Genomic DNA, 17,094 nt, shown 5'->3' with positions numbered 1-17,094 from the left:
ATACTAAATGCATTTATTTAAATATATTATGAATAAAAAGTATGCAATAAAAAACATTAAAGAATAAAAATACTGAATAATAATAAAATAAAGACTAGCTCAAAAATATGATAAATTAAATTTTATAATATACAGATATTGACTAAATTAGTGCACAAATATATTTGTATACATTAGTCAATATAACTTTTAATTAACAGTTACAACTTTTAGCTGTGCTAATTTTGTCTTAACATCTTTAAATGTCGGTCTTCTTTCTGGCAATAAATCCCAAGTCTATAAATAAAAACAACATATATTAATTAATAAAAACATCAAGATAATTTTAGAATCTAAAGTTTTACTTGTCTCATAATTTCATATATTTCTGGAGGACAACACTCTGGAGCTTCCATACGATAACCTTTTTCTACATGTTTTACTACATCAATTAATGGCTATTAAACATAAAATAAATGTTGATGATTAAAATTAGTTCTTTCCAAGTAAAACAATAACCAAAAACACTTACAATTCTGGAATAAGGGACTCGGCCAAAAGAATAAATTTCCCAAAGTAGAACACCAAAACTCCACATGTCAGATTTATTAGAAAATATCTAATTCAATGAGTAAAAAAGTTAAAAAAAAAAGTGATAATTAAGTTTAACTATGATTTCATATAAAGTTACCCCTTGTCTGAGAGCTTCAGGAGCAGTCCACTTAATTGGCAATTTTCCAGCATCCACAATATAATTTTCTTCTCGAGCTAATCCAAAATCTGCTACTTTAGCAACGCCTGCTTCTGATATTAATACGTTTCGAGCCGCTAAATCTCTATGCACAACTTTTCTATACTCCAAATATTCCATACCGCTACAAGTGTCACTAAAACAAATTAAACATACATTACATAAATACATTTTCAAACATAAGAAAAATAAATGTATTAATTGACTTAAATTTCTTAAAGCAAAAAAAGTATTAATATTTACTAATTTAAAAAAAAATTAGAGAAATATGTCTAGTAGAGAAGTTTGAGTAAAATTATGTAATTTGAATAAAAATTATGCATGGTGTTTATGGACTTAGAAAAGGTGTATGACAGAATGCCAAGAGAAGTTTTAAAGTATGCATTAATGAGAAAAGTGATTCCAAAAATATATATAAATTTGATTTGAGGTATATATAAAAATTTGAGATCATATGTAAAGAGTTTATGTGGAATAACAGGAGAGTCTAACATAAAATTTGGTGTGCAAAGGGGGTTAGCTCTAAGCCCTTATTTGCTTTCTGTGGTTATGGATGAAGTTACAAAAGACATACAAGGCAAGATACCATGGTGTATGTTTTTTGCTGATGATATAGTTTTGGTAGGAAAAAATCTGGAAGAAATTAATAGGTTAGATGAGTAAAGGCTAACCCTTGAAGGAAAGGGATTGAGAATCAGTAAAAATAAAACAGCGTACATAGAGTATGACTTTGGAGAAAGATACCACGAAGTTGAGTGTATGATGAGACCAATGACAATAAGTGTAAAGTCAAGAAATTTAAATATTTAGAATCATTTGTACAAAGAGACAGGGGTTTTGGCATGGATGTAAAACATAGGATTAAGTGCAGCTGAATGAAATGGGGAGAAATGTCAGGTGTTTTATGCTATAACAGAATTTCAATGAGGCTAAAAGGTAAATTTTACAGTAGTATAAAAGAAGAAAAAGAAGTTAATAAAATATGTTTATAATATTTAAATTTGAATTGTATTTATAATATCAAAATATTATTAAAATAAGAAATATTTTAAAACTTACACGGCAAAATTAATTTGATCTTTCTTTGTAACATGAAGTCGTCCTCTTGAACGTAAGTATTCAACAAGGCTTCCTTTACCCATATACTCAGTGACTAGTAACAAATGTTTTTCATTCAATACTAATCCAAGGAGTTCGACCAAATTTTCATGCCGCAAAGACCTTAAAATCAAATATATTAGCTGTAAATTATTAATAAATGATGTATGAAAAAAGGAAAAAAAAAGTCTAATAATTACGTCATAAGTAAGGCTTCTGTTAGAAATTTTTGAGCTTCTAAACTAGAATCCTTAAGCATTTTTACAGCAACTTTTTCTCCTCTATACACTCCTAATAAAACATCACCAAATTCTCCTTTGCCAATTGTTTCATTTAACTAGATATTAATAATATATTTAATTTAGCAAGTGAACAAAAAAATGTTGTTTATTACTAAACCTGTAATTCGTGTTCCTGTATAACCCATCCAGCATCAATAAAAGATTTTGTATCAATGCAAAACTCTTGTTTACCTTTTTTAGGTAAACTCTTAGTTAATTGAGTACAAAGTCCATCAGCATCATTTTGATAGTGCTAAGGTAAAGAAAAAAAAAATTATTATTGCGTTGAAAGTGATCCACGCAATCTTTGCATGAGAGTAGTTTTATTGTTGGTTAGTCCTAAATCTAAATACAAAAATCATTATCATCGGTGATTAAAATGCTAAGCATATTAGTTGGAACTATAGAGTAACGAATTCAAATGGAAAAAAATTATATAAATACCTATCAAAGGCATCCACTCTTATTTCAGCACTATAAACACATATGTACATCCATATGACATAAATAGAAATCCAGACATACTTTAAATAATGCACCTCAAGTCAAGAACACTCCATTTTAAGCAAACACCCTTATTTGAACTAGATTCTGATCATATCTCTGTTAAAATCACAATGTTTTGTTCTTCCACCATAAATATACTGAATAACAATTTAATAATTAGTCGCCCAAACTGAAATAAATTAAAAAATATTTTCTCTAAAAAATTGATTATTCTTGAACAGATAACCAATCAAAACTTGGCTCTAAATTCAATAAAACATATCCAAGATACAATCTATTAAGCTGCTCAAAATTGTACCACACAAAATAAGAAACCAATTTTTATAAATAATAATAATCAGAATACTTCTATGATATTAAACATGATGAAATTAAAACACAAAATCAGATGGCTTTGACAGCTAAACAGGGATCCAAATTATCGAAAAGAATTAAGCCGCTTAACAAAAAAGTCATAATAATATTAGAAGAACATTGCATTAATTATTATCAAAATTACTTAATAACAATACTTTCTGCAAATAATAACCTATGGTTAACTACAAATGTATTATTTAACTTATCATTTAACACAATATCTCCATTTAAACATGAGAACAACATTTTTGATACAGAAAAAGAAAAATGTGAATTATTTGCAGAATCATTCAAAAATATTTCTACATCTAATACTGATGATACTGAAACAAATTTAATGGTAAATTGTACTCATTCTGAACCTGATTACTCATTCCAAAAAATGCTACCTTATACTACCTCAATATGAAATACAAAAATTAATAATGGAACTTCAAAAAAAAAAAAAAATCACCTGATTTTGATAAAATTAAACACAATAATAAAAAACCTACCAAAAAAAGCTATTATATACCTAACAAAAATATTTAATTGTCTTCTAAAAACTGGTCTCTTTCCTAAGGAGTGGAAAAAAGCAGTTGTTACTATGATAAAAAAACAAAGATAAGATAAAAGTATGGCTACAGTTACTATGTATGCGAGTTCTGACAAATAATTGTTCTGACGTATTCATCAAAACACACAAACGCCTGTTTTTCAATGAGATTGTTTACACTGGTAGCGTTAAGTACGTCACAACATACACGACGTCGTCAGAAACAGTTGAGCATTCAAACAAGTTTGACTTTTTCGTCCGAATTCGTTAGAACTCGCATACATAGTAACCGTAGTCTAACCTGGCAAGTTATCAACCAATTAGTCTACTATCAACAAAATATAAATTTTTTAAAAAATAATAAAATAATATAGGTATATTAGACTTTCAAAATACATTTGCGCAATAGATGCTATTCCCCACTATCAATTCAGCTTCAAGCCTAATCACTCAACACAACAATTTTTTCGCCTGACAGAACACATAGATACAGGATTTTAAAATCTCTCATACACCAGTGCTGTATTCTTAGATGTTACATAAACATTTGATAGTCTTGCATAAAGGTCTCCTTTTCAAAATTAAAAAAACTAAACATCCTTTTAGCCTTATTTAATATAATACAATAATTTATAACAGATAGGACTTTTACAGAGCATGCTAATGAAGTATTTTTAAAACAATTAATCCAGGAGTTCTACAGGGCTTAAAATCAGCACTATTATTGTTTAATAGATATTTCTATCTAATCTATTAAATGAAAAAATTAATCTTGCATTATACTCTGATGACAATGTTTTCTACTCAACCTCAAAAGAACTAATATAAATAAAAAGAAACATACAAGAACACCTAGATAAAATAGATAGCTGGGCAAAAAAATGGCGTATTGTTTTTAATCCATCAAAAAGCCATGTAGTGCTGTTTACATTTAAACGTCCTCTAAATCCTTTCAATATATACAGAAAAAATATTAATTGGTTGCCAAAAATCAAATACCTTGGTGATATTCTTGACGAAAAACTCACCTAGAACTCTTATATAGCGAGCAAACTACAACAAGGTTATCAAAGAATTAAGATGTTATACCCTCTTTTAAATTGACATACCAAGTTAAGTTGGAAATGTTCCTTATTACTTTATAAGCATCTGCTACGTCTCCTCAAACTCTATGCATCACCAGTTTGGGGAGTTGCCTCAAATACCCATGTTAACAAAATACAAATATTTCAATCTATAATTTTATGAATTACATCAAACGCTCCATGGTTCATCAGAAACCATTGTCTTTATTTTGATTTTCAAATTTTCAACATCAAAACTCGTAAAAAAAATATTATTGATTAAATTTAAAACACAACTGTCCAAATCAATAGGAACACAATTTAATCACTAATCTAATTTTCTCCAACACTGTCAACTCAAATGGGGTCATCCACAACATAACTAGAGCTTTCAACTTTAATCTATGATTCTCTATTGCATTTCATACTTAATTAGTTATTAACTTACACCTCATTAATATTAGATTTTTATTTTTTTTAAATAGATGCAAATATTATAAATGTCAAACTATATTATAATTATCATTAAGTTTAGATGCCAACATTTTCAGTAAAACTTTTATACTGAAAAAAATTAAAAATTGTTGGTTTATTGGTACTTAGCATTAGGTGACCAGACATCCTGTTTAAAATGGGATTGTCCCTTTTTTGATCATCACATCCCATTGTCCAGACAAACTTCGAATGGGACGCTTTTTTCCCCATTTTTAGAAAACTGTCCCGTTTTAATTCCGTTATTTCCATATTGTTTATTATATCATTTATTTTAATATCGAAACTCTTAGATTGATAATAATTACCAAAATACACTTTAAAAATTTAACTTGTTCACAATTTTATGAATTCCTTTTGAAACACCCGAAATTGTCAAATTCAATAAATTTTTCGGAAAAGTACAAGAAAACAGTGGAATGTGTAGAAAAAGGCTTACAAAAATCATAAATAATGGAGATAGCTGATACTGTATAATTTTCCTGATTTTTGTTAAAAAAATGTAAGTCATTATATGTAACAATACAAAATTGTTTAATACTTTAATTATAATATTAAAAATGAAATTTTTTTTAATTGTTTAAAAAATGATAATAGTTTTGAAATGTTACATTGTGTTGTTTGATGAATGATTAAGAGAAAATATTTAATAATAATTAAAAGAAAATATTTTATTATTTATTAATTAGGTTATTTTACTAAAAAACGGTAAAGTAAAAAGAAAATAATTGTTTATACGACAGAGATTTGGACTTTAACTCTCGAAATTTGTGTGCATATGTGTGAAGTATATAAATGAGGTTTTTTCGGGGGGGGGGGGAGTAACAGCTATCCCGTTTTCTTATTTTTTTAACATGGTCACCCTAACTTAGCAGACAAATTTTATATATATTTAGACATTATATACAATTATTTGAAATTATAGAAATTAAGAAGATTAAATACTTTGAAAATACAACTAAGGTCTCTAAATAATTTTTATAACTTAAGATTAACTTACTTCGACCAATTGAGATAGATTTTCAAAAAATTCTTCATCATCAATGGTAAGTTGATTGTCCTTATATTTTACTCTATAATGTTCAACTTTACCAAGGTAACAAACACAAAGTGTATAATCTCCTGGATAGTTTGTAGACTCTCTAACTAAAAATAATCCGTTTTCTTTTGGTGTTAACAAATCTTCCGCTGTTTCTCTTGATATTTTTCCATGAAACCATCTGAAATTAATTAAATAAATAGATAAAAAAAACATTTATACAAATAATACAATTATATTTAAATATAATTTATAAGAAATTGGTTAACAGTATACTGGTAAAGACTGACTTACATTATTTGAAGTATCTGCCTCATAAACGTTTAAAAATTAATATTGATACTAAACTATATATTATATTAAATATGGGAGTTGTATTATGAAAACTATAATCATGACCATTAAAATAATGATTTATATATAAAAATAATTTTTAAATTATACTCACGGCATAGCATTTAATTTGACTTGCGCTTTACGTTGTAATGAATTCATATTATTGTCATCTTTTGTATGTTGTACAAAAGGAGTATAACTTCCAATGTTTGTAATGGGAGATACTGGAGATGCTCGATCGCAAAATGAGTGTGTTACCAGTTGTTGAGAATTTGTTCCAAACTATTATTTATCAATGATTTGATCAAAATGAAATGTATCCAGGAAATTATAAATTTGAATCAAAAATTTAAATTTTAACTTACATGGGTTCTGCCAGTATTCTGATACCCATGATCCATTTCTCCAGTGTTCATTTAACAATTGGCCAACGATCATTTGATCCGATCTATCTCCAACAGAACATTGCAAATAATGACTGATTTATCTGTACATACATAACAATATAACAATCATTAGATAAACCAAAACAATACATAAATATATTGTTGGTAGTTTCCTATTGCAACATTAAGATTGGTACACTTTGCAGCAGACATGAATCATCACACACATACACTCATACACACCCACCTTTAAATGATACACACCTACACTGATCTATGAACTCTCTATCATCTGGTGCATGTAATTAAAAAATTAAAGATAATCGACCAACGCTCCTTACACATAAATCTTATTAAATCGGAACGACCAAACAAACATTAATATTGTTTATAAACCAATAGGATTTAAGTGCAGCGATGATATAGATGTGCCCATATCGAACGAGTAAATCTTACCGGTTGCTCACCGCGGACGGTTAATATTGATTATAATGATGAAAAGCGATCGCGTCGTCATAACAGTGATTGTTGTCAAAAATTTCAGTTAAATCGTACGCGTGAGTTCAACATTAACATCATATTGTTTCAAATGCATCAACGGCGTTGGCGGTGACGACTGCGACGATGGCACCAAACCAGTCTCGCGCGTGCTAGTTTCGATACGAGGAGAACCGATTTCGATCGGACGAAGTGAAATCTGCCGAACGATGACAGTAGTAAATATTGCGGTAACAACGAAAGTCGAACGGCGGACGCGCAAAACGAACTCGATTGACTATTATTTATTATTACTATTACTATTATTATTATTATTATTATTGGCAATGAAAATGATAATCGGACGATACGCGTTGATAATGACGACGGATTGGTAAACACACGGATGGACGGACAAGGAGTATAAACAACGCAGTACAATAATACCGTCGCCAGCGCATGGCTTACCCTTCCCCCCCCCCCCCTTCATCTACCAACGACGACGATACAACAGGCACGGACGTGGTCGCCCCCACTACCTACGGACGGAAACGCCACCGACGAACAAATGGTAACACTGTCGGAAGTAGGTACAAGTTTCGAGAGAGTGAAGACCGAAACGCACAGTGTAGGGGACGACGATCGTCCTTCGCCGGCTAGAAGGGTCGTGTACCGAAACCTCGATCGTTCCCGATGTAAAAACGTGGCCGTGGGGACGAGATGAGAAGCTGCACAACACAATATTTTGTTCGTGAACGTATTGTTGTATGCGATAATCACGAGCGTTGATGACGGCCGACGCTTTACCAAGGTTTTGGATGTGCAATTCGAACGACTACCGATGACGACATTTCTCATCGTACTCGGAATCAATTTTTTTTTTCTGCGCTCGGGTTTTCTTTCCCTTCTCCGCGGAGTTTCTAATGATAAATCGATTAGAATTGTTTGCATTACGCATATTATTGTAATTCGCGTTAGGCGCGCATACTTGCATGACGCGTCATGTATGAGAGTTCAACGGTTTATGTACAAACCCGGTGCCACACACACACGAATCGTCGAGCTCGTGTGCGAAAGAGTCGTCCGGCTCGTGCCACTACGTACCGTCGCAGACGGCTAATTGTTTTGTAATGACTAGTTTTTTTATGTGGTATATATTATCCAGGTACGAATGTTTCGCGACGACGTAACATGTCGAAAAACTATTTTTAACAAGACAATTTATGTTTTTTTTTTCCTATTTAATTCCATATTGTAAGCACGATTTACTCTCAATTAGTGTATGTTTAGGAAAACGCAAAAGTAATAGTTGTCTTTTAATTTTCGAACATTTTCACTTTAAACGAATTATTATTTGACATACAATAGTAATGGTTTTACAGCATACCTAAATCAGTGTCTCTGTACGTAATTTTATAATTATTACGTAGGGCGTCAAGAAGAATAGTTTATTCTTATGTAATATCTTACCAATATCATATAAAATTATAATAATTTATTATTAATTCTTGTTTTATTTAATTACCTCTCTATTGCCATGTAAAAATAAAAACACTTAAAAATCTTTTTGCTTTATTTTAAGCAATATATAATCAAAACAAACAAAAAATTATGCTACCCATGGTTACATTGAAAAATATACATTTTTCCCAAAAAGAAATGCTTGCATTTTTATCTATTATAATTGTTGTCATGTTTATTAAGCATTTAATTAAACTTTTAAATATTTAGACTTATTCTTAATTCTTAAAACAATTTTGTTGTAAATTAATAAATTACTAACTTCATGATTATATCTCCACATTTTAGATAAGTAAAATCAGTATAAACTACATTTATTAGGTAATATTTATTCTACAACCAATTCAAAATAGATAAAAATTACTCGTTTAGGTAAAAGTAGACGATGTTAGTGCACAATATTATTTAAAACTTCGGTGTCTTTTTTTTTCATAAAAAATATTAAATTATATTAATGAAAAATACATTCCTATTGCAATAAAACATTTGTGATTATAAATTAACTATCTTATACAATATTAATTAATTTATAATTTCAAGGAATTGGACATTAAACGATTTTGTTGAGGCACAATGTCAATCAGTGTTTATTTCAAGGGGATGGCCGGGGGGTGGAGAGCGGTAATAACCCCGGGAAAAATGTATACCCCCCCCCCCGACAAAATGTATGTTATTATTACGTAAACTACATATAATTGTATTAATAATATAGTAAATATATATGATTTAGCATGATGGAATATTATTAATAGTATAGTAATGTAGTAGCATTGATTTAAATATACATATATGTATATTGTATATTTTGTATAATAATATGTATATTTATATTATATTATATTTTATTATTTTTTTTTTTTATATTTTTTTATATTATATTATTTATTATGTAAATGTGTATTCAATATGTATATTTAATCAATGGTAGTAGTTATTAACGTATGTATGTTAAATATTTGTACTATTTTTTTTTTTTATTCAATCAACCAAAGTTAGTTTTTTTAAGAATTTACGTATTTGTAGGTATCTATTTAATACCGTTAAATTGAGCTTAAAACGATACTTTTACTTCCCTTTAATATTTATTTCTAAGGCATACCCCCTCGCAGTGGCGTAATTGGGAAAAAATCTAAAGGGGGAAATATAATATATTTATTATTACCAAAACCCTGACACCCATCCTTCTCAAAAGTTAAAACATATTTTTATCGTATGTATTTTATATACTATATCTAATTGTTTTATTTTACATAAGTATTTTAACTTATTTTATGGTTTAGATAAACATAAATTGTAAGTAGCAGGTACTAGGTACCAATATTGTTAAATAATACCCATAAGAGTTCATTAATAAAAGGTGCTATTTGTACTATTGGATTATCTGGGGGGGGGGGGCAAAATTATACCTTTATCTCTCAAAAAATTGTCAGAGGGACACTTGTCCCCCCTTGCCCTCCCACAATTACGCCACTGCCCCCTCGTAAATCTACTGTAACCTTCCCCCCCGGGATAGAAGGTCTGAAATAAACACTGTCAATTACTGCTTCATTATCAATACGTAGGTTTACTTAGGTATCTTTTTCAACCGACATCAATAAGAATATTTCTAATTTTGATCGACTTTAACAATTTCTTAAACAGTTTAAAATATATTTAAGTTTAGAAATTATTGTTTCATATTTAACTTGTGAACAAGAAAGAGTTAAAACAAATTTATATGCTAAATATAAATTACTGTATGATGACGAGTATAGTTCATATTTTTTCAATACTTCATACACGCAAAACTGACAAGAGGGTAGGGCAGGGAGGGCTAGAGCCATGGTGACCATACCTTCAAGAGGGCTTGTCCTCTTAGCTTTTTATACAAAATTATTTTATAATCTCATTTGTCGTAACATAAGATGCAAATTTGAATATTTTTACTGTACAAATAGTATTCATATCTTAGTCAAACAAGTATAAGTAGGGGCGTAGTTACGGGGAGGGTGTAAGGGGTTTTCACCCCCCCCCACACAGATTTTTTTTTTTAATGATATTTAATTATTATTAATATTTACATATTATAGTAAAATATTTGGATTTTACTATGATTAGGTACTCGTATATATTAAAAATTGAAAGTTTTCGTCGACACGCACAATATGCAATTTTTATAATTTCTGCGATTATTCAATGGTAACTTTTTCATTTTCTGAAAGTATTTGTATTATATCCAACGGTAATTAACTTAATCGTTGGCCATTTATGTATGTAATCATTCAACTCAGAATACTTCCTGGTGTTATATTTGAACAATTTTTAAAAATGCAATTTTAAAACATTGCATTACGTTATTGTATACAATTATTCATTGACTGAACATTTTTTTTTCAATTATCTTAATTTTTTTTCAATATAGTAACAGTTTTTTCAATCATGTTAAATGCTTGTGTGACATGCATATTTTTGATTTGACGGTACAAAGAATCTGTAGTTGTAGACGTAAATATTTTAAGATATATATGAGCTGTTAGAACAGTACACTATATTACACATATTATTTTATTTTTATTTTTACTCAATTATTGATTCACGCGTAATAATAAAGAACAAATATTTTATACGGGTTGTCGACTTGTTATACAAATAAATGTGCCAATACAAAATGCTTTGGAAATAACCGCATTCTAATTTTGCGGTTTGACTACAACTATTTCAACTGTACAATTAAATAATTAAATTAAATTCTATGTTATACTAATGTTTGTATTATCTTTTCATTATAGTAAAAAAAAATAACTGCCCAAACATCCATGAGCAGCCCACCGAGATTTTCTCGGTAGCTCGCCGGCCCAATTCGAACCCGTACTTACATTTTTTTTTGATTGATTATATAATAATAAAAAATAATACAAGAATATTTAACTTTAGAATGCCCTTATACCAACAGTGCCTGGAGCAAGCATACTCACTTGTCCTCCTCCTAAATCCTACACTACGTATGTATAATGTTTATATTAATAAGTAAAGATTTAGTATTTTTATTGCATTTAATAAGAACTGTTGACAAAAAATTAAAATCTTACTATTTATTTAACAAAAATTATATTATAAGCTGCAGTGTGTTTTCATTTTCTCAGATCATTAATGTACAGAATTAAAAATAACGTACATTCATTATTATCGATTAGTTGAAAAATACAGTGGTTTAGGTTCAACAGATACTTGTATAGACATTGATAAAAAAATAAAATGTAAATTTGATAAATAAATATGAAGTGGCGCAACTAGCGGGTAAGTTGGCAAAGTGAAATTTTAGGGCACCGGATTTATCGGGGGCCCCCTAATAATCCAAGTGGTTGCTCAGCGAACAAACAATAAAATTGGTTTTTTTCTTATATTTTACTACAAACATCTACGTATAGCTTAAAATTATATATTTGTACTGTAATAAAACTGTTACTGTTATTGTAAATTTTAATATCCTATAGAGTATATTAAACTACGAGTTATTGATTTAATAATATTATAAAATTATTTTACCATGACTAAATAATAAATGGGAGTCAAGTATAGTATTTTAAATATCCAATTTTATCCCTGTTTATTGTAATTCGTTATCGCGACTCGACGATTGTCATGGGGACGTTTACTAATAACAGTAATTAAACTTAGTTTAAGCATTTTGTATATGGTTTCTTACAAAGAGCTCTTTAAATATTTATACTAATTTTACCTTAAAAGTTTATAATATTTTTTAAAAAAAAGTAGTTTATAGAATTATTTTGAATTTTATGAAATTTTTAACGGGATGTTTTTTAGACCATTTACATTTTTAGTTAGGGGGCCTCATTTTATATTTGACTTTAGGGTCTCCAAGTGTCTAGTTGTACCAATGTATATATGTACAACCTAAATGTATAAAATCCATAAAATTGTAGACGAATGACATTTTTTGAAACTGAAACAGATCGAAGCATTTGTTCTATAGTGAAATATATATTACCTCTAACAATAATTAAATTAATTTGTAGTATATACTAAATAGAATAACATATAACCACCTCCTATGATAAATTCATATGTTTCCAAGTATTAATTGAATCATTTAAGTCGTATAAGTACACAAATATACATAATACTCTGTTCATAAAGTATATCTACCCTTAAATGTTCATATTAAAGAATGCTGTTTCGTCGTCTACTAGATTGGAAATTTAATATCGAGCATCAGCATTTATCATACACACGGAATCGGATCAAAACCACTACAAGATTCTGCGTACAACTATCGGTTATTAGTAATAATTACCACGCTCAGCAATGTGGACCTGCTAATTAGATTTTAGACACAAAGATAATTACATTATTGAAATACGTATTACATCCTCTTGTTGCTCGTTTTTCTAATCCAATTCGGTTTATAAAGGTCCGTCCGCGTCGATCCGTGTAACTAGCTTGTAAACGAGCTGCTGATGCAGTCCTGCACGTGTCTGTCTATACCATATATATATTAGTCGTGTACGTGCGGACGTCTCCTCAGGGATTCGTTCGAACGTTCTCGCTATTGTTCACACTTACGTCTATCTATTTTCCACACCCCACATATGAACGAATGCGCGATCTTGTATGTGTTTGTGAGCGAATATGTATGTCTGTATGTGAGTGTATACAGTTAATTTAGTTTGAGTGATCGCTCGATAAAGTGGGAACTCATCGCATTTCAATAATACAATTCGTAAACGAGTACTAATATTCATGCGTGCTCTAGAGAATCTTCTTTCATATATTTACATACTATTATTATACTTTATGCATATTATATGTATCAAAGTTTACATACATCTCTTTTTATAGAATTTTAATTAAATATTGTATAATATTATGCATATATTATGCTTAAATCAAAACACAAAAAATAAAAAAACTCTCGTCCTTAGATATCATAACTTTAAAATGCAATCTAATATGAATGATTTAAGTTAAAATTTGCCCTGAATTAAATTCACTGGAAGCCGATGATGTGTAACAAACTGATGACCAACCAGAATATTCTGAAATCAAGAAGTTTGAAAATTATTCAAAAGCAATTATACAGAGTAGCTTATTCGTCGGAAGATGTTTTATTTGAATAAAGGTGATGGAAAAGGGTTTTTACACGTGAATGAATGAATTATTCGTTATGAGCTAGGAAATGACCAAATCGAAGTTAAAAAAACAAACATCAATACTTTCATTTTTTAAGAAATATTAAAATTAAATTTATTATGTATATGCATAATATAATAATATTTATAATAATAATATAATAGTATAATAATACTACAATATTATAATATACACACAACGTTTTAATTTTTCATTAAACAAATACGTGTATAGATTAGTTTAACTTTTAAAATACTGAAGCTTGTTTATATAGGACAATTATTTTTTGGTTCCACGACTGTCCATTATATATAGGTTTCATTGTAATATTAATAATAAGAAAACCATTAATTGCGGGGAACATGAATGACTTATTACGTTCGGTTCATGGGCGCCCAGAGGGGGAGGGGGCAAGACGGGACATTTTCCCCCTCTGGAAAAAATTAATTGAACAGTTTATAACAAGGTTTGCAATTGAGCAACTGTGAAGACGCCAATTTTTATTGAAGAACGACTAAAGTGTACCTACATAATAATTCTGACATATTTTATTGTTTGCTAAGAATACATTTTTTAATATAGGTACTTTTTAGTGTTTGATTTAATCATGCCCCTCCTGATAAATTTTCTGCGGGCGCCCATGGTTCGCGTATATACCCCAAATAGAAACGAAACAAATTATAGCACATAAATTGTATAATAGATATTACTTATTAGAATAATGTGCAAATACAAAGCATGGGAACGTCATCTAAATGTGATGTGCACCGGGGAAAGGAGTTCGATAAATATTTATGACTATAATAAATAGTGCAATAAAATATAAATATTGTTGAAAACGCAAACTATTTCCATATTTGAAAAAGACTTTTTAAATTACAACAAAAACATATTTATAACACTGAACATATTATATCAATAACTTTCGAGTTGTAAATCTGCACAACATAAACATAACCTATATAGATACAGTATCTCATCTCTTATAAGATTGAAAGTATAATCCGAGATTAACACATCGTAGATTTTATTTGTAATGAGTAAAATAGATAAAAATTAAAATTCTCTATAGTTGTAATGTTCAGGTTTAAATCAGAATTTTTTTTACTAATTCATGGATACTTTAAGATAAAAAAACTTACAATGTAAATTTTACATGTCTCTTTATATACCAGATACCTACTAGTGTTTACTTCAGACCTCTTCTAGGAGGTTATGTGGTGTACGATATGCCATAGGAGTAAATAATTAAAAAATAAATACATACATTTTTTCAGGTGGAATACATTTTTCTTCTGGGGGAAGTAAATACCTCCCTTCGGTCACCCCTTGAAATAAACACTGTTATTTACTGTATTCGTAAGTCGAGTAAAATAAGCGAAGATTCCTAAACCTATGTATAACAATCAAGACAAAAGTAAGCTGTCCAATGTTATCCATATTACACAACACTGATTGAATGATATTAGTATGGATGGTGCAAAAAAGCTCTAAATTATTTTACTTATTAATGTGAATCGTGTGAAATGAGCGTGAAGATACCGACCGCTTTCGCCGTAGCAGGCCAGACCAGGGCGGTGCTCAAAAGTTAAAATAACACTAGTTTAGTATTCGACGTATTTACGGACGCAATGTATTTTATAGTAGGTACCTACTACGTCTAAAATAATAAACCGTTATTAGTCGAGTACCTATAATGTTTATAAATGTGCTTAATGGCAGTAATGCAATATTTTCGAAGAGTACCTGTATGCGACCAGTCAAACGGATCATCCGGTACATAAACATAATGTTACATTTCCATTGTTAAACATATTTTACCGTTCATTCGACGAACAACCGCCATCGATCCGGTGGAAAACTTTGAATTATACAGGATAAAGCGCGAGATGGGGTCGCGCAGGATTGGTAGCAGGTGTGCTACGACCAAATTCCATTAAATACGTATCCCAAGCTCCAATCCGCAGACGGGACTTCCTCGCTGTAGCAGCTCCACGTGCATTTATATCAATATAATACAACGCAGTAGATGATATTATTACGTACATTTGCAAAAGATAAAAACAAATTGTTTAAAAAAAAAGTCTTAAAATACATACAAGTGTCGAAGTTTTACGTACAAACACGAGCATACACACACGGGTGCATTATAGATATAACTGATCAAGCAAAACCGATTGCATTTAACGGTCCGATGATCAAACTGCCCCTTTCCAAAACCCCCTAAAACTTTATTTATCAAATTATACGACCCAAACGTTTTATATCGAAGCCGTAATACACGTACAATGTTTATACCATATAAGATGGATTGATTGTAAGATACTCACTAGTAAGGGTTTGTCGTGAAGTCAAATTTCGTGGAACGATAAAAAATGTCACGTATAAACTTATAATAAGCATTAATATTTGCAGTTTTCATTATATTAAATTTCAGAATTTTGAAAGAAATCACTTAAAAGTTAATTTGAACATATAAAAGCTTCATTTCATCCCATGTAATTATAGTTTCAATCTACATAAATAATACTTATTTTCGTTCTCTGATTTAAATTTCTGACATTTATTAACATTTGATCAAAATAAATCACGTTTATTTGTATAGTATAATTTATTAATAATAATTAATTTTAATGAATAAAGCTTAAACTATTATTTTCACATGTTTAGTTAATACGTAGGTCTGTAGTTATTTAACTTAAATGTATATTTACAACAAAGATAAAAGGAAAATATTCAAATGATTCTTCTCTACTCACACTTAAATTATTTCATAAATGTACTTGATAAGTCATTATTATTATTATTATTATTATTATGTATCTAATATGTTAGTACATCTCAAACATTTGAATATTTTTATTGCACCTATACAGCCTATTATAAAAATGTATTTTAATTCCAACTGATACATTCTATTGTAATCATAGATATACATTAAAATAAAATTATGCATTAGCGGTAATAGTTCACATTTTAAAATGAATGTACAAATTTTAAATTAATGTAATAATAAATAATTTCAATTGGTTTTAAAATAAAATATTGATAAAAAAATATTTTAATATCATGAAAAATCATACTTGTGATGTATTAATTATGAATATCAAGTTAATACTATCACAATATAATATTTCGTAC

The 17,094-nt window shown here is 29.1% G+C and overlaps 1 protein-coding gene across 1 annotated transcript; it reads right to left on the bottom strand.

The window, feature by feature from the left end:
• Positions 1-131: 131 nt before the first annotated feature.
• LOC112680552 (tyrosine-protein kinase CSK) lies at positions 132-7,719 on the bottom strand. The gene is made up of 11 exons (XM_025550675.1): positions 7,282-7,719; positions 6,805-6,926; positions 6,552-6,721; positions 6,065-6,284; positions 2,228-2,362; positions 2,029-2,165; positions 1,790-1,951; positions 671-866; positions 512-598; positions 345-437; positions 132-276 (listed from the first exon to the last, which is right to left on the bottom strand). Exons 2-11 carry the CDS (start codon positions 6,853-6,855, stop codon positions 190-192), a joined length of 1,338 nt encoding a protein of 445 aa, XP_025406460.1. The 5' UTR covers positions 6,856-6,926; positions 7,282-7,719; the 3' UTR covers positions 132-189.
• Between the last annotated feature and the right edge of the window lie 9,375 nt (positions 7,720-17,094).

Source organism: Sipha flava, unplaced genomic scaffold, assembly GCF_003268045.1.
Source record: "Sipha flava isolate LNK unplaced genomic scaffold, YSA_version1 177_pilon_pilon, whole genome shotgun sequence".
In the NCBI taxonomy this organism is placed as follows: domain Eukaryota; kingdom Metazoa; phylum Arthropoda; class Insecta; order Hemiptera; family Aphididae; genus Sipha; species Sipha flava.
The sequence above is the reverse complement of the archived record's forward strand: the minus strand, read 5'-3'. Positions and strand labels throughout refer to the sequence as shown.